The sequence below is a fragment of the Sardina pilchardus genome, chromosome 7 (assembly GCF_963854185.1).
Source record: "Sardina pilchardus chromosome 7, fSarPil1.1, whole genome shotgun sequence".
Lineage (NCBI taxonomy): Eukaryota > Metazoa > Chordata > Actinopteri > Clupeiformes > Clupeidae > Sardina > Sardina pilchardus.
Window position 1 is genome coordinate 5,113,121 of NC_085000.1, and position 17,624 is coordinate 5,130,744.

Here is a 17,624-nt window from a genome sequence, read left to right on the forward strand (position 1 = left end):
ACTCTGAGCAATAATAGCACGTCTTTTATTATATGTATGTGGTGTTATATGATATCGATGCCATAAAGCAGTCTGAAAGTTAGGCTACCTTTAGGCTATGCAATTTATGTCAGGTTAGGCTACATCTTAAATGGAATTAGGTAGCAAGAGCACCAGACATATTTCACATATACTATGGCCTTGGTAATATCCGTAAACGCCAAAATTGGTCTATTCATAGACGCTAGTCAGCGGAAAGGAAAAAAGGAGAGAAAATGAGAGGTTAACAGGAAAACAGCGAAGAGAACGCATTCCAAGCGGACCGCGTCTGAGACAATGAGGGGTGGGACATAATTGTATATTTAAAATCTGTAATCTTACCCTAACATCAGGAACACAACAAAGTTTGGTTGCACTTATTGAGATGGAGCCGACGGACGGAGACACTGTTTGTATGTTTATCACAAAGCGGAAGACGTCTAGTCCCTCTCTAGACCTCCTATTCGAGTTTTCGTTTTATCAGTAGAAGATTTGGTAGCAAGATACAGCTGCTCAGAGCGCGCTGACCGGACAAATCTCATAACATCGTCGCTCGAGAAGAATGTCGACGATTGAAAGAGTTTTAGCTACATGACATAATATCTCGGTTGGCTTGTCGAAAACTGCAACATTTTGCATATTTGACTCGCTGAAAATGTTATCGTGTCGAGTTTTAGAGGTTTTTGCGCTTGCGGTTTAGTAGGAGGATGTGACTAGGATCCAGCACATCTGGAGATGGAAATCTTTACGTGACCGTTAGAGACGATTCAACGTGGTCTAGGCTACTTGGGATATTGTGAATCAAAAGACTTTTTCTGTTACTACTATGGGCGATGAGTGGTGCTCTGGCAAAATTGCTGATGTAAAACGTTTCCAGAAAGAGTTGGATGTGAACTGACTTGTTGCTTCTACGAGAAACCCAGGTAAAACCAGGTGCTTTAATCAGATTACTTTCCGTGATAACATTTTGAGACAAACTAGCCTACAAAGTCAACCTCTTAAAGACTCTGTTTCTTATGTTCTCTTGGTCATTCTGGCTATATTCGCATCTTCTCCATATTGAGAGTTATTTGAAAATCACTTCAGAATGCTGTCTGGAATTTGTGAATAAGGCTGTAGGACCAATGAAGTTTCATAACAAATTCCTACTATCTAACTACTATCAGGAATTTCAAGAGTGAATTGAGCATATTTACATTCCAACTCTGTGGAATGTTATTACCCTCCAAACTCAGGTGAGTCTTCTGAGATAGCTATCTCTCAACTCTCATAGGCCCACCAACTACAGACAGATTCAGTGGGCTTTTAGACTAAGGGCGTACTCACACTAGGCAATTCGTACCGTACCCGAGTACACTTTGCCCCTAAAGTCCGGTTTATTTGACCAGTGTGATCGCTTCGTTCCGTACTGGGGTACGGTACGCTAGTACGCTTCGAGGAGGTGGACTCTGGTACGGTACGCATGGAAGCACGATGTCATTAATGACGAAATAAACAATAACGTTCCAATTAACAATCACACGTTGCATGAAGATTCTAGAACACAGCAACTCAATCGTACCCAAGTACGGTTTGATATTATACAGTGTGAGCGCAGACCAGGGACCAGAGGCAACCGTGCTCCAGTACGGTACGGGTGAAACGTACCTAGTGTGAGTGCGCCCTAAGCTCCATGTTGCCATGTCATATTCAGCCTATTTGTTAAGTCTGAGACAGGCAATTATAAATAAGCCCATGTTTTTTGTTTGAGAAGGAGGCCTACAAAAGAAAACTGTGGCCTTGGCCTACAATTAGAGATGATTTCACAGTTTCGTCCTCGAAAAAAAGCTCCAGGTGTTGTTGTAGACAATAGAACTGGCTTTTTATAGAATATTCCCTACCACCAACTGTCTGTGAGTCATGTCTTTGGCCTTTTGAATCTTGAAGACCATAACAGAGGTCACTGTCCAGGGAAGGTTTTCATTCTGTGTTAGTGGGTTCCAAACACACTTGAAGAAGGCAAGGTTTTCAATGTCGTAGTTATATTCAATCTTACGGCATATAACCCGCCACTAATATTGTCAGCATGAAACCATTTTGAAGAAAAAATTATGTTTTGTCCACCGCAAATACCATCTGAATAAAGTAGGGGAAAGTTGTCATTGTGATGAAATCATAGCTCAACATGGTCTGTTTCAGCACTGCAACTCTGCAAACTGTGGGGAAGTGAGAGGATCAGTAAATCGGTTGAGATAGCTGGAACCTATGGTGGGTGGTGGTTTAACACAAATGGAATTGAATTTTTCCATAACATACATATTCTACCAGAGACACAATGAAACATAGAAAATCAAGACATTGCATTGCATCATAAATCTCCTTTTCAACTAACCATACCCATTGATCAGTAATTAATCAGTGTTCAAACACAGATTCTTCTTCCCACGGATCATAGACAGGAAGCACGTGTAGAAGGTGTCAGTCTTGTTCTCACAGTGAAGAAGGCACCTCGTAAAGGCTTTAGTAAGCAAGAGGAAGTGCATTCTCGAAAGCTAGACATGAGTCCGAGTAGACTTAAGAACTCTGTCATGCTGTTTGGGGAGGTTTGCATTCTCTCGTCTTGATCTGATTTACTGGGGCGACTGGGGGGAAATCACAGACAGTTATGTAGCTCCATGGAGACTAGCTCAACTCCAACGGAATGGCACTGTGTTTATGTCCAGTGTCTTCTGGGTGGCTCACAAATTACACACTACCAGTATACAAATTTCATCAGACCCCTGGAGGCCGAATGACTCAACTGTAAACATCTGTAAAAACTCACAGTGCAATTGTTATGTGCTCCCTTGAACCAAGAGTTTTGTCCACTCCCATGAATGTCTTTCTATCAGTCAGTCCTTGTGAAATGTCTCTTGACTTTTTATTCTTGGTAATGACTGTTGACAGGTTTATGCTGTCAGAATCTTGTTGGAGATATGCATTCTTTCTCATTCACCACATTAACTCAAACATGTCAGATGTTTAGGTCATATGATATAACTTGATTGGCAACAGAAAAGTATAGTAAATCTGATCTATCCTTAATCCCAAAGCAATGCTATAGTGTAATACGTACACACACATTTTCGGTCTGGCTTTCTGTTGTTGGAAATGGAGAGAAATGGTTGAAATGAGGCTGCATAGCCATACTTTAATCCACACAATTTGGTGAACATAATCTGGAATCAACTTTTTGATAGCATATAAATATCAGGGTAACTGTTTTATCAAAGTATTGACATCATTTTTAAATCCATGAAGTTTTCCAGATATTTGACTAGCGGCCTAAGATGTGTTGTGGTTGACAGAACAATTATTTTCTGTGAGAAAAGGCCCCCATTAAAAAAGAGATTTGTCTCAGTGTCATCACAAGCCGGGGAATGAGCATACTCCTACGGGAAACACTACACAGAAAGGCCCGGCCTCTGACATCCATTTACTGTAAAAGCATGCCACAATAACTGCTGGGGCATCTCTCAGAAAAATGTCACGTCCGCTCGTAAATATAATAAAACAGAGATACTGAACTCAGAAACCTTCTACATCAGAGAATAGGGTTAAAGCAACAAGCCACAAAAGACATCAAGTGCAATGAGTCTTTCATGTCGTCTGTGAGAACTTAAGCTGGCCAAGAACTCTGGCATCAGAGCAGTGCATTGCAAGAGGACACGTAAAGGGACACAAAATGGCACTCAAATCAGTCCTCCTCCACCCTGTACACAGTGGGATGATGGATCTCTGAAGAGACAGATAGAGAAAAATGTAACTGGAATCATTTTTGGCTCTAATGATACTATGGTTCACAACACTTCCCAGATTTTGTTTTTGATTATGCAGATACATACATATTTTAGCCAGCACAAAAATGTCAAACACAAATACAAGACCGAAGCTTGGCCCTTAAACCCCACCTCTCCTGCCCCCAACAACAAATAAGAAGTGCGTGTGCGCGCACACACTCTCAGCCATCTTGCGTGCGTGACCTGGTATATCCCAGTCCTAACAAATGAGCTGCCCCAAGTTCCCGGCTGGCGCGCAGGGTGCGGCCTCTCAATGGCAGGAAGCATAGCCATCAATATTTACTCTGCGTGCAGAGCAGCCATAGAGGCTCCAGGCCGTCCTGAACAGCCAGTCCCGCTCTTCCCCCTCTCCTTCCTCCCTCCCTCTCTCTCTCTCTCTCTCTCTCTCTCTCTCTTTCTCTCCCTCCCTCCCACCGGGGCTGGCTGCAATTAAGGGGCAGCCAGACTGACTGGACGCAGTCCTACGGCTGTTGTTCTCTGAGCTCACAACTTCCTCTGCCATGGGGACAGAGGCAATGGCCATGCGCTGGCCATTCTTTCCACTGGGGAAGAGGCGCTCGGCACAAAGATGTCTAGTCAGCCATTCAGCTAGCGCTGCTTTCGCCATAGATGAGGAACTTCTGTAAGTGAAGTTTGGAGTGAACTGATGACACATAGAGAGAGAGTGGAAAAAAAACCAAGAAAGCTGACGACAAGATGTGACTGGTGCATGTAAAATTAGGTTTCATCACAAGGCCAAAGGTCACAGCATATTTTTATCCTCTGTTTCACAGAAATGGGGGAAGTTGCTATACTCAAGGCCCTGCTTGCCACAGCGTGGCTACTATGTGTTCTCGCAGGTAAGGCACACCACAAACCGCCATCACCACATTTCTGTTATGCATGTGTGCGTGTGTGTGTGTGTGTTCGCATGCATGAGAGTAAATCAGATGCAGATGCGATGATTTGCACTGTGCAGTAGCAAGACAATGAGGAGGAAGTGAGGGCCTTCCTGCTGTGCGCGGCACTTCAGGCCTACAGGCTGTGACCCAGCCGGCTAGACCTGTGTGTGGCGTGAACTCCCCCAAAGACAACTCTCTATGGCCTGTGGCACAGTATCCTTAATGCCTCTGTCCTATTCTCTATGTGTCGATCAGAAAGGCGGCCAGATCCCCGTGGGAGTCATTCTTGATAAGAAGTGTGAAAATGACAATACAACTAGGTCTTGTTTAATGTCTGCATACAGTGATGAACTGAATAGATAGATAGCATGTTTAGAGTCAACGGAAAAGATGTGTCTGTGGCTGTGACTCATTCGTTTCTTCTTTGTTGTGCAGATCAGATAACAGATTACTCATCCACAGGTAAGACCTAACACTGTACAGTGTTTTACTTGTGTCTTAAAAAACATGTCAAAACATTCCCTGAGAGATTGCCCATTACATGTGAATAGCTATGTGTTTTACAGAAACTATATGTGTGATATTGTTTTAGCGTGCTAACATAAGGTCCACCCCTACCCCACCCCACCCGCCTTTCCTCTCTCAGTGTCTGGCCCCAGTCGGCGGGTGACGTGTGCGTGCGAAAACCGCCCAAACTGCGAAGGCACTTGCTCCGGCTACGTGTGCTTCTTCAGCGTGGTCCAAGGCTCCCAGTCCAAGGGCTGCTTCGAGCGGGAACAATATGAGCAGTGCCACACGGGGCGCATCCCAGGCCTGTACATCAACTGCTGCACCGATGACATGTGCAATGCCCACCTCACCGAGCCCAAAGAACCAGGTCAGAAACAGCCTCTCAAAACACAGCTAGGAACAAAATTATAGGGCTTCAAGTAGCCTAGTTATATTGAGGGTGGGATCTGAACCTGCCAAACTCAGGACTAATATAGACTGATACAGATATCTAACGTTTATATTTTGTGTGTTCCTAACTGAGCCTTGCGGTTGTACACAAAAGTTATTTTGGTGTTCAGCAGATTAAGCTATTTCTATTTCCCAGCTGAGATATTTTCTAGCTGAGACATACCAACAATACTTTCAGAGATGGTGGTAAAGATAGATCAAGCCACATTGCTACGGTACCTGTCTGCTGTTTCAAACATTGTTATGCTTTGTCTGTGGTGTAAACAGACACAGTTAGGAACAAAAGTATTCATACCTCTGGCAAATATTGATTTAATGTTGATTTTCTCTTGACAGATAATAATGACTGAAAATGCCATTTTTCATTGAAAAAAAAAGATGAACATGCTTCTTTTTTGGATTCCATGTTTTTACCACATTATCAACCTCTAGCCATGTGGCAGAGTCATTTTTTACAGTCAGATCAAACATATTGGTCAAGAGAAAAACAACATTAAATCAATATTTGCCAGGGGTATGAATAATTTAGTTCCTAACTGTGCGCCTGTTTACAGGGGCTAATTTACCATTAGGCAAAGGTAGGCAATCACCTGGGGCCCCCAATAAATCATTCCCCCCTCAAAAAAATTAAAATGTACAAACATGAATTGGTTATATACTCAGTAACATGGTTGGTTAAGCTTACATAGTCACAGCATGTACTAGCATCATACTTCTAAACCAACAAAAAGCATCCGAATGCTACAATGGATTATTCCATTGACTGGGAAAGACGAAAGACGCAGCTAGGAACTGGGAGGTTGTGCTAGAGATTAAACAAAGTCGAAGTTTTCCTAGCGGTTTTAATAACAGAAAAATGGGAGAGGAAACCAAAAAATACATTGCCAGACTGCCTAAAGTGAATGACCATTTACTTTACGGAGACACCACCAGTGGAGGTTGACAACAACATTAACGTCGACAATGGCGAAAATGAGGAGATATCGCTGCCTGCTGCTGCCGCATCCAACGCAGGCACAGATGTCTTGTGGAATGACTGTAAACATATAATCTCTACCCCGTTCCAACACTTTCCTCTCGCACACACACTGTATGTTATGGGTCATTTTGTGTCAATCAGATTTGCTGAACCATCTCAAAACCTCGTCTAAACTATATCAATAAAGGGTAACATCAAGTGCAAGAGTGACGTTAATGGTAGGCATGTAGGCTAAACTTGTTTTTGTACACATTTGGTATCAACCATTATTGACAGACTGTAGGCTAGGCCTATTGTAGGCCTATTATATCAAAATAATTGTCCTGCCTCGTGAAAAAAACCCTATGTGAACATTACCAAAAATGAAATCACACCTTGTTTTATCCTTATGTTATGAGCAAAGACCTCAAATATTAGCTCAATATCAATAAAGTAGGCCATTGTATTTGCAGACAAACAAATGAGTTTGCAAGACTCTTAATATCACCAGTTCGGTACTTTTTTCCATATGTAGAGCCTTATGTAACTAATGGGTATGCAGTTCAAACAATATTGCCTGATTCTTACTGCTCATATTGTTATACTACTCATACTACAGTATTACTTAGCATATTGTATGACAGTTACATAGGCTATGACAGATGCACAAGGTGTGGCCCTTCCTGCATTTTTTAACGTGTATAACGGGACCCCATGGTTGTGTTCGCCTTGGGCCCCCAAGTTGCTAAATCCGCCCCTGCCTGTTTACACCACAAACAGAGCCTAGCAAAGTGCGAAACAGCAGACAGGTAACCGTAGCAATGTGGCTTGATCTATCTTTACCACCATCTCTGAAAGTATTGTTGGTAGGAGAGCAAGAAATACCTCAGCTGGAAAACAGAAATAGCTTAATCTGCTGAACACCAAAATAACTTTTCAACTGCAAAGCTCATTTAGTAACACACAAAATATAAAGGTATCTGTATGTCTTGAGTTTGACAGGTTCAGATTGCACCTTCAATATGACTTCTTAACTGCCCTATCTAGGACAAACCACTACCACAGTTCTGCACACTACACACTGTCTATCGTTTTTAACAAACTGATCAGAGACAAGTGGTGTATGCAGGGTGAGGATAACACATCACACCCAATGTTGCTTTGGAAACTTCAGAAAGTGACTAGGTTGAAAAATACACCTCCAATACACCTCATACTGCCCAATGATAATTATGACAATACCGCCCTCGCACCACAGCTTGTTTACATAAACAGGAATAAACTAGGAGAAAAACACATATATTAATTGTCTATATCTGTGACCATCATTATAAACCGCTCACACAAAGTAAGGAAACTTGACTTTGGCCCATTATCTCCACTTTAATAATACCAATCACTAAAGTTTTTTTATATCATTTTCATAATTTATTAGTCACCTTTACAATGAGGTACAGCTTGTAAGCATTGGGCTCCCATGGAATGAGCAACACAAGCAAACGTGTAAGTAGTGCCAACGAAAATGCTGTTATGCTGTTGGAATTCACCTTTGTTACTTCAAGCATTGATGATTGCACTCTCCCATAGAAATGAGAAAAACAAAACATGTTACTACATTCATTCATTTTATACTCAATGTCAGGGTCCTCAGTAGCGTGTAGAGGATCCATATGCAGCCACAACAGCTTGGCACCTTCTTCTCTGCTGTGGGATGGCATTCCATTCCTCGATAAGGATCTGTTGTAAGTCAGCCAACCTGGTTGGTAACTCTGGCACGTACAGCACGCCCAAGCTGATCCCACAAGTGTTCAATTGGGTTGAGGTCTGGACTCACGGCAGGCCATTCCATCCTCTCCACTCCCAAATTCTGGAGGTACTCTCTGATGATCCCAGCTCTATGGGGGCGAGCGTTGTCATCCTGAAGGATGGCATTTGGTCCCATATTCTGGAGATATGGAATTGCCACTGGCTCCAGAATCTCATCCCGGTATCTAACTGCATTAAGATTGCCATCAATGATAACAAGGTCTGTCTTTCCAGTTAGGGAGATGCCACCCCACACCATGACACTGCCCCCACCGAAAGGTGTCATCCTATCGGAGCAGCAGTCTGCATAGCGTTCTCCCTGCCGTCTCCACGCCTTGATCCTGCCATCCACCTTCCGCAGACAGAACCTTGATTCATCACTGAACATGACGTTGCCCCACATTGGAAGGTTCCACTGTCTGTGCTGTAGGCACCAGTGCAAATGGCCCTGACAATGACGTGCAGTCATTTCAGGCCTCCTGACAGCCTTATGTGCATGAAGACTGACTTCATGCAGTCTGCTCCTCACAGTCTGTAGTGAGAGCCGGCTTTGGTACCGTTGAAAATATCTTCCCTGTAAATCACTGGCAGTAAGCCTGTGGTTCCTTAGTGCAGCAAGAGTGAGGAACCGGTCTTCTTGGGGTGTTGTCTTCTTGGGACGGCCACTTCTTGGTCTGTCTCTGACTTCTGCAGTCTCATGGAACTTGGTCCTAAGTTTTGAAATGGTACAAGGACTGACACCAAATGATGCTGCCACTCTATATGCTGGGACACCAGCCTCAAGTTGCCCTATTGCACAGGCCCTATCCTGAAGGGACAAACGTGGCATCTTTCCACCAGTGTTGCTGCTTGGAGAAACCACAAATCCAACAAGTGCCAATTTAGGCACACCTGTGACTGGCACTTACCTGGTAGCACTTGAAGCCCAAAACGAGATGTCTGGCAGCAGAACCCTATTACTGGCCGTTTTGCCACATTTTTGGTTGGCACTACTCAGACATTTGGCTGTATTGCTCATTCCATGGATTCCATGGATTCCATGGTTGACAAATCAACGATACAAATTATATGAAACATTTAACTGGTTGGTATTACTAAAGGGGAGATATAATGGGCCAAAGTCAAGTTTCCTTACTTTTTGTGAGCGGTTTACAAAGCAGCAGTAAAGAATGTTGAAAGGTTGCTGCCATCTAGTGGTCACTGTTAATCCACTGAGAGACGTTCCACATGTGAATGACATAGTGAAGATCATTTTGTTAGCTAAATATACTATAACATTTAAAACTGTTTACTTAAAGTATACTTCGAAAGTGTATACATATAAGTCTGTTTTAATTTGTGTGTGTGTGTGTGTGTACGTGTGTGTGTGTGTGTACGTGTGTTTGTTTTCTTGTCACGTGTAGAGGTGAAGCCCCCCGCCGGCGACACAGGTTCAGACAGCTTGATCATGCTGGTGGCCGTGCCTCTGCTGGTGCTGCTGATCGTTGCCATGGCCACGTGTGCCCTGGTGCTGTGGCTGCGCTACCGCAATCCCCGCTACAGACTCGCCAGGGATGACGACGACGCCACCATGATGAAGATCCCCGCAGGAGCTGACCCCAACTACGGGGTAAGGTCTGCCCCTCACGGCTGCTGAGCTCAGAGCTGTCAGGCCAGGCTGGGCAAAGGACACAGGGTGTTGCTTGACATTCCCCCAACGTTATTTCTTGTTAGGGATGGAATCCCATTAACATTCCACTTGTCGGGCCTGCACTCTGTGCATCCAAAGAGGTTTTACTTGTTCATTAAACTTGATGCTCGAGCATAGCAGAGTATCCACATTGCATAAAGCACATCAATTGATCACTGCTGTGTCAAACCCCTTGCTTCTTCCTAAACATTACCAAATTGAACAATGTAGTGTATGCAGGAAATTGTAAAATATTTAGTAAGAGCTGATGTTGAAAGTAACGCTAAGTGCACGCACACATGCTGAAGAGGATGCTTGCTGAAGAGAATGCACTTTGTGTTTTGTGCAGGACATCTTTGATGAGTTCTGCACCTCTGGCAGTGGTACAGGGCTGCCTTATCTGGTGCAGAGAACGATGGCTCGACAGATTTCACTTGTGGAGTGTGTTGGTAAGATCATGCTTTCCTCCCCTTCTGCTCATCATTTGTAGTGATACAGCAGTACAACACAGCTTTAGTCAAAGTTTGTGTCACAGTATCCCACTGCTGTGTGTGTGTGTGTGTGTGTGTGTGTGTGTGTGTGTGTGTGTGTGTGTGTGTGTGTGTGTGTGTGTGTGTGTGTGTGTGTGTGTGGTGTGTGTGTGTGTGTGTGTGTGTGTGTGTGTGTGTGTGTGTGTGTGTGTGTGTGTGTGTGTGTGTGTGTGTGTGTGTGTGGTGTATGCGTGTGTGTGTGTGTGTGTGTGGTGTGTCTGTGTGTGTGTCTGTGTGTGTGTGTGTGTGTGTGTGTGTGTGTGTGTGTGTGTGTATGCGTGTACAGGTAAAGGCCGTTATGGAGAAGTGTGGAGAGGCACGTGGACGGGTGAGAGTGTGGCTGTAAAGATCTTCTCCTCTCGGGACGAGCAGTCCTGGTTCCGTGAGACTGAGATCTACAACACTGTTCAGCTCAGACATGACAACATCCTGGGTGAGATGAGGCCTCCAGTCACCTCTTGTTGCTCTTATTAGAGTTTACATTCCAGAGATTGTAAAGATGTAACGCTCGGAATAGTAGCATGACGTTCGTAGGATATTAACTCTCTTAAGGGGATGTATCCTTCGTCTTCAAAGTGAACGTTTTTATGTTAGTTTTAAATATGTTCCTGGATCTATTTAGACCACCATTATTGTGGAGGGTGGATTTACAGGGATTTCCTGTGTATTAGCCGCTTTGTGTGTAAGCTGCACAACAGTGTTTTATGCAAATTACAGTAAAAGACACAAAACCATTTTAATTGCATATTAATTGCCCCCGTGTATTAACTTCAAAGATGAAGACATTTTGTAAATTCAATGTATAAGCCGCGGCTAATAGTGGGTAAATTATGGTGCTTGTTTTAGAATGGTGGGGTGTTAGGGCTTTTTGTGCTTCTCTGGGCAGCAGGTGTAGTCCACCTGACTCCCTCTGCGTCTCTGCCGTTTTTAGAGCGTAGTGGTCGGCTAAGAGCGCCTCTGACACGCACTAAGCGGTATGCCCTCTCCTTTATACCACAAGCCATTAGGCAGCACAATAAGCACTTTAATCGTACATTTGTAGAACTCTAATTGTGTGTCTGTCTCATGCTAATTTATTTGTGTAGGCTACTATTTTATATGTTCTAACAGTGCCTGTAACTACAGGTGCAGGTATGTCTTAGTGTACCCTCTACGGAGGCTATTTTATTTTTTTATTATGTGTTTTAGTTGGGCATGACGGAGTGCACAGCAATGTAATTTCCATGTAAATGGATGAAATAAACCTTGACTTGACTTGACTTGACTGACTTGACTTTAGGCTTCATTGCGTCAGACATGACGTCCAAGAACTCCAGCACGCAGCTGTGGCTGATCACACACTTCCACGAGCTGGGCTCGCTCTACGACTACCTGCAGTACAGCAGCCTGGACCCCGAGGGCTGCCTGCGCATGTGCCTGTCTGTGGCCAGTGGCCTGGTGCACCTGCACACCGAGATCCTCAGCACGCAGGGCAAGCCGGCCATCGCCCACCGAGACCTCAAGAGCCGCAACATCCTGGTCAAGAGGAACGGCCAGTGCTGCATCGCCGACCTGGGTCAGTCCATGTCCCGCAGCCTGTTTGCCGTCGGAGAGCTGATGTTTGGGTGTTTGGTTACAGGAGGACAGAAACACCACTGACCAAATCAACATGTTTATGAGGCGGCTATGTCATCACTTATCCTACATACATTTGTAATACTCTGCTTGTCATGTATACATATGTCTCTATGTCTACATGTCTCTATGGATACATTTAATTAGGCCTTGAGATGGGTAGGTGAGTTTCAAACACCATTTATGTTTGTTTAGTTTAGTTTAGTTGCTTACAAAGTATTTATAATGTAGGCGCTCCTATCTTCTAGACTAGCATTGACAGATGCAGTGGACATTCCTGGCTAATGTCTGAACTGTAGCTTAAATGTTTTTCTATTGCTGTAATTCACTTTTGATTAAAAAAAAAGCGTCTTGCAAATGAATGAATGTAAATGTTGTTTGTTGTAGGCCTGGCCGTCATCCACTCTCAGAGCAATGACTACCTGGATGTGGGCAACAACCCTCGTGTGGGCACCAAGCGCTACATGGCGCCGGAGGTGCTAGACGAGAGCATCCGAGTGGACGTCTTCGAGTCTTACAAGCAGACGGACATTTGGGCCCTCGGCCTGGTGCTGTGGGAGATCACCCGCCGGACCGTCGTAAATGGTAATGGCCTGTCCGGTGGGGAAATTGAGCTGTCGAGAGTGGCTATAAATTGAAATCATTTATGAGCTCTTGGCTTGATTAATTAACCCCAGCAAAGAGTTTCTAGCTTGTAAATTCTTTAACAGTTACAGTTTCGTAAGTATTCAGTTAGTCATACCGGAATAAACGGACTGTGCTTTACAGATTCCGGTGAGAAGCACGTTCTCATATTTATTATCAGCTATGGAAAATGTGTGTATTGGGTACTATTGAGTATCAGACATTACGCATTCTAAAGATAATGAATTTGTGTCTAGAATAATTTCCGTTTTATGCGTCGATCTGCCAAAGCATGTTGCACAAACTCTCCTTGTCTCCCGGCCTCTCTCTCTCTCTCTCTCTCTCTCTCTCTCTCTCTCTCTCTCTCTCTCTCTCTCTCTCTCTCTCTCTCTCTCTCTCTCTCTCTGACTGTCTGTGTCTGTTATCCTCTCACATGATTAGCAGTGCAGTAATTATAAACACTGTTATCTGGTGTCAGCACTCTCTCCCTCATACAATCCAGATGCTCAGTCATACGAACACTCAGACCGCCACGGCACCGCGGTGCCCTTACAATGTAACACACTCTCCAGGGATCCGCTATCGGACCTCACTCTTTCTTTTCTTTCTTCTCTTCTCTTTCTCTCTTTCTCCTTTGCTTTTCATTCATACTTATCGCCCGGGGCGCTCATATTCACTCTTAATCTTTGAGCTCCATGTGTGGAAACGTCGTCCTTTTTGGGCTGGCGAAATTCGAGCATCTTACGTATTTAATTCCAGCGTAATCTGAATGTAGATATTGTCCCACTCCCTTTCTGCCTTTCCTCTCTGTTCCCCATTCTCCCCCTAAGGCTCGAGCTGTGGCTGGCGGCTGTCCAGCAAGCCTCCCACGGCATCCATCCTCCTGCCAACCTCCCCCATTTCACTACCCCATCTGATAGATACAGTTTTCAGTCATGGCATTCAGTCTTGGGTGTCGCAATAAGAGCCCCCCTCCCTAAAGTACTGATCAGTGGGTTATTTTGTGCTTATTCTAGGAATCGTGGAGGAGTACCGCCCTCCCTTCTTTGACGTGGTGCCCTCCGATCCCAGCTTTGAGGAGATGAGAAAAGTTGTGTGTGTGGACCAGTATAGGCCAAGTCTGCACAACAGGCTGTGCTCCCATCCGGTGAGAGACACACACTGAGTCTCACACACGCACATGCACACACACACACACACACACACACACACACACACACACACACACCCCACATACACACACACACACACACACACACACACACACACTCACACACACACACACACACACACACACACACACACACACACACACACACACACACACACAAACAGACACACACACACACACACACACATACACACACACACACACACACACACACACACACACACACACACACACACACACACACAGGTGACTTTCTTACTGCATTGTAAGACCCCACTCTCACAGGCAAATCAATGGAGGTGTTATCTTACTGTAACAGGACTGGACCAACGAAGCTTCCTGCCTACACACATATACATACACACACACACACACACACACACACACACACACGTATACATACACTAAAACACCATAGGCTTGCTGTGTTTACGTAAACACCTCAGCAGGAATCCCTGCGAGGCTGTTGTTGCTTCTGCTATTCAGGTCACCTCTGTCATCTGGTCTCAGCGTCGTTGTAATTTATGGGTTGTCTTGGTTTTCTCTCTCTGCCAGATCCTGACCACCATAGCAAAGGTCATGAAAGAGTGCTGGTTCCAGAGCCCCCCAGCACGTTTGACCGCTCTCCGTGTGCGCAAGACCCTCTCCAAGCTGGACCAGGACACAGACCAGAGCATAGACAAGCTCAAACAGGATGTCTGAACAACCACCACCACAGGAAGACACAGGAGTCCACCCAAGCGTGGAAATCAACTTTTTAATATATATATATATATATATATATATATATATATATATATATACTGTATATTTGCTGTTTCCTCTGCCAGAGCTGCCATGCTTTTTCCTTGTGATCTTTCTTGAGATGGTCCCCGCCTAATGTGCCTTTTGAGACGGATTCTCCGCTTCAGCCCATGACATCACTGTCCTGTCTGGCGCTCTACGGCCAAGGCCGTCTCCTAAGATTTCCGGCCATTCCCAGCCTTCGGCCACTGTTTTGGACTCAACTGAGACGGATTTCAGGCCCCGTTGGTGCTTCACTCTGTGCGCTTGTGTTTTTTTTTGTGCAGGAATGTAATCCAGGATTTAGTGACTGTGTCGTAAAAGTCAGTCAAGCGTGGCAAGCGAGCAACAGAGCAGACGCCGGCCAGCTAAGGAGGGGAAAGTGAACGCGCGTCAGCGCTGCATTTCAGTCCACAGTTCTTGTTGTCCGGCTCATTTTTTCAAAGCTTTTGTTTTGCCAGGATGTGCGTGTCATTCTGACTTCCCTCAAACATTTCCTTAAATTCCTTAAGGATTTTCCTGTCATTCCTGAAGGAGGTATTTCATTCCAAATAGCTGGGCAGGGTGGGAGTCATATTTCCCATTACGTGTCAGTGTGTTTATTTGTATGGACGGAGATGTATTGATTTGACTTTGCCTGGAAGCCCACTGCATCTACCACATGCACGATGCAAACTCCCATTAAGACATCACTTCCTTTGTTACTTCACACTATTTGCCAATACACATGTGCTAATTGTGATCACATCAGTATCTTCAGCTCTTAAGCTTGCCTTGCTATTTAATACTTTTGTATGACATGCATTTTTATCACCAAAAACATTTGTAATCATCATTTCAAGAACGTACATATAGGCTACAATATTTTGGAGTATAAAACAGTAACGTTATAACTATAACAGGACATGGTGATATATTTTTAAAAAGAAAAGAAATAAAGACACACTATGCTACTATGGTCATTCTTTTAGAGGTCATGTTTTGAAAAGGCAATTGTGGGTTTAGGTGGCTATTTACAGTAGATTGCCTGACAACCATTCTTGTCCTGTGACTTACTTGTGTCTAGATTTCTTGTCCACTAGGGGGCAGCAGTTCATATATTGTCTGCTCCGAGGCAGTCTAACGTCTACCTCTTGTCCATTACACTTGCGGTGACCTGCAACACACATGGTTCAGTTTATGTGAAACATGTTTCATTCAATTAACTGAATAACTGTTGTTCTTTGGTCATATGTAAACATTATACACATGTGGACCTATTGCTATTTTGACAGCAGTCTGTGATCAAGTTAGTTTACTTGTAGCTATCTGAAGACATGGCACTAATCCCGTATCTGATATCTGAACGGGGCTACCCACAGACAATTCACTGCAGTGCGATAGGATTTCGCAGACACAAAATGTAATCCACCTTTCATCATGTTTCATTCAGACCTATGTTTTTGTCTGTGAAAGATTTTCTGACTCTTCTGCAAAGAAGGTTAAATTGCCCATTCGTGTAGGCTACATTCATTATGACCCTGACAAAATAAAAATGAAGATGACAAGAGTGTTTCAATATCAGATTACTCATTCAGATTACTCATTCTGAATAACAGCTGTAAAACATAGTAAAAATCATTTCACTATTTTTAGAATAAAACAACTTGAGCTGAAGTTGAACATTTTGATTTATAACATTTGTATTGATGTTTTAAAATCCAGAAAAAATGTAAATCGGACTGTAGGAAAACAGTCAAATATATGCAGATCCTTCTCTTCGAGGGCCAGTTGACCCTATAGGCCTAGAATAGGACAGTCATCGATTTGTGTCTGTGAGTGCATGTGTCTGGGTGTATCAGTGTGTGAGGCTGTGTGGACCGTGGGGAGATAATACTCCTTCAAAGCCCCAGCCTGTCTGGTCTGAGAAAGGGGGGTTATTTTTAACAGAGTACAGAGGCCTGTTTCCGTATCAGAGCTCCACACTGCCTCAGAGCTTACAATGCCGGCCCCAACCCACCCCTGATCCATCACTCTCCTCTCATCTCTACTGCATAGGCAGTCCAGTTGGTATGCAGCTTACTTTAATGGATGTGCTTGGTGCCCCATGTGTGGACAAAGCAGACAGTATGCATCGGGAACAGCCAGTGAGATGACTAGCCTATATGATGAGATCAGCTAACCTGACAAGCTTCATGACAGCTGTGTTACTAAGGCCTATAGTATGTTCAAAATAACTCAATTAGACACACATATATCCTGAGTGGTGGAAAGGTTTGAGTTTATGAAATATGTGGAGGTTTTTGTAGAAGGAGCTAGAGCAAGCAACTGGTGGTTGTAATGCAATCAGGATTTGGTATGCTATTAGCCACATCTTAAGGTATCTGTGTAATTAAATAATACTTAATCTTGCATACCCAGAATAGCTAATGTTTCTGGAGCAGATTTTTTCCTGTGTCATGTGGTTATTAAAAGAGCATGTGGAGGGGGGCGGGTGGCATCAAACGCCTCAGCAAATATTAAAATCACGAGTTTCTCTATGGCTCTGCCATCTTGAGACAGTAAACATTTTAATGTATTAATCTGCTCAGAAAACGGTTAGAGCAGTTGAATGTCCCAAGAAGTCCTATGTCACCTATCTCTGCCTGTCAAGCAGAGGCTTGGTTAGTCATGTTTCTTCACAACTCTGGGTGACCTTTATCCCTGTTCTCTGGTTTATAGTTAACTTTTTCAATTACAGATTATTGAAACCATGAGAGCTTTCTCTTGCAAAGAGCTGTGCAGTCCAATAAGGAATCTACTGGCATTGTCTT

General features: G+C 43.9%; 1 protein-coding gene across 1 annotated transcript; it reads left to right on the forward strand.

The window, feature by feature from the left end:
- Window positions 1–385: 385 nt before the first annotated feature.
- Window positions 386–15,790, forward strand: acvrl1 (activin A receptor like type 1). The gene is made up of 11 exons (XM_062540390.1): window positions 386–941; window positions 4,610–4,675; window positions 5,153–5,179; window positions 5,364–5,594; window positions 9,845–10,050; window positions 10,460–10,559; window positions 10,927–11,073; window positions 11,920–12,195; window positions 12,642–12,839; window positions 13,895–14,025; window positions 14,605–15,790. Exons 2-11 carry the CDS (start codon window positions 4,612–4,614, stop codon window positions 14,749–14,751), a joined length of 1,527 nt encoding a protein of 508 aa, XP_062396374.1. The 5' UTR covers window positions 386–941; window positions 4,610–4,611; the 3' UTR covers window positions 14,752–15,790.
- Window positions 15,791–17,624: the final 1,834 nt, after the last annotated feature.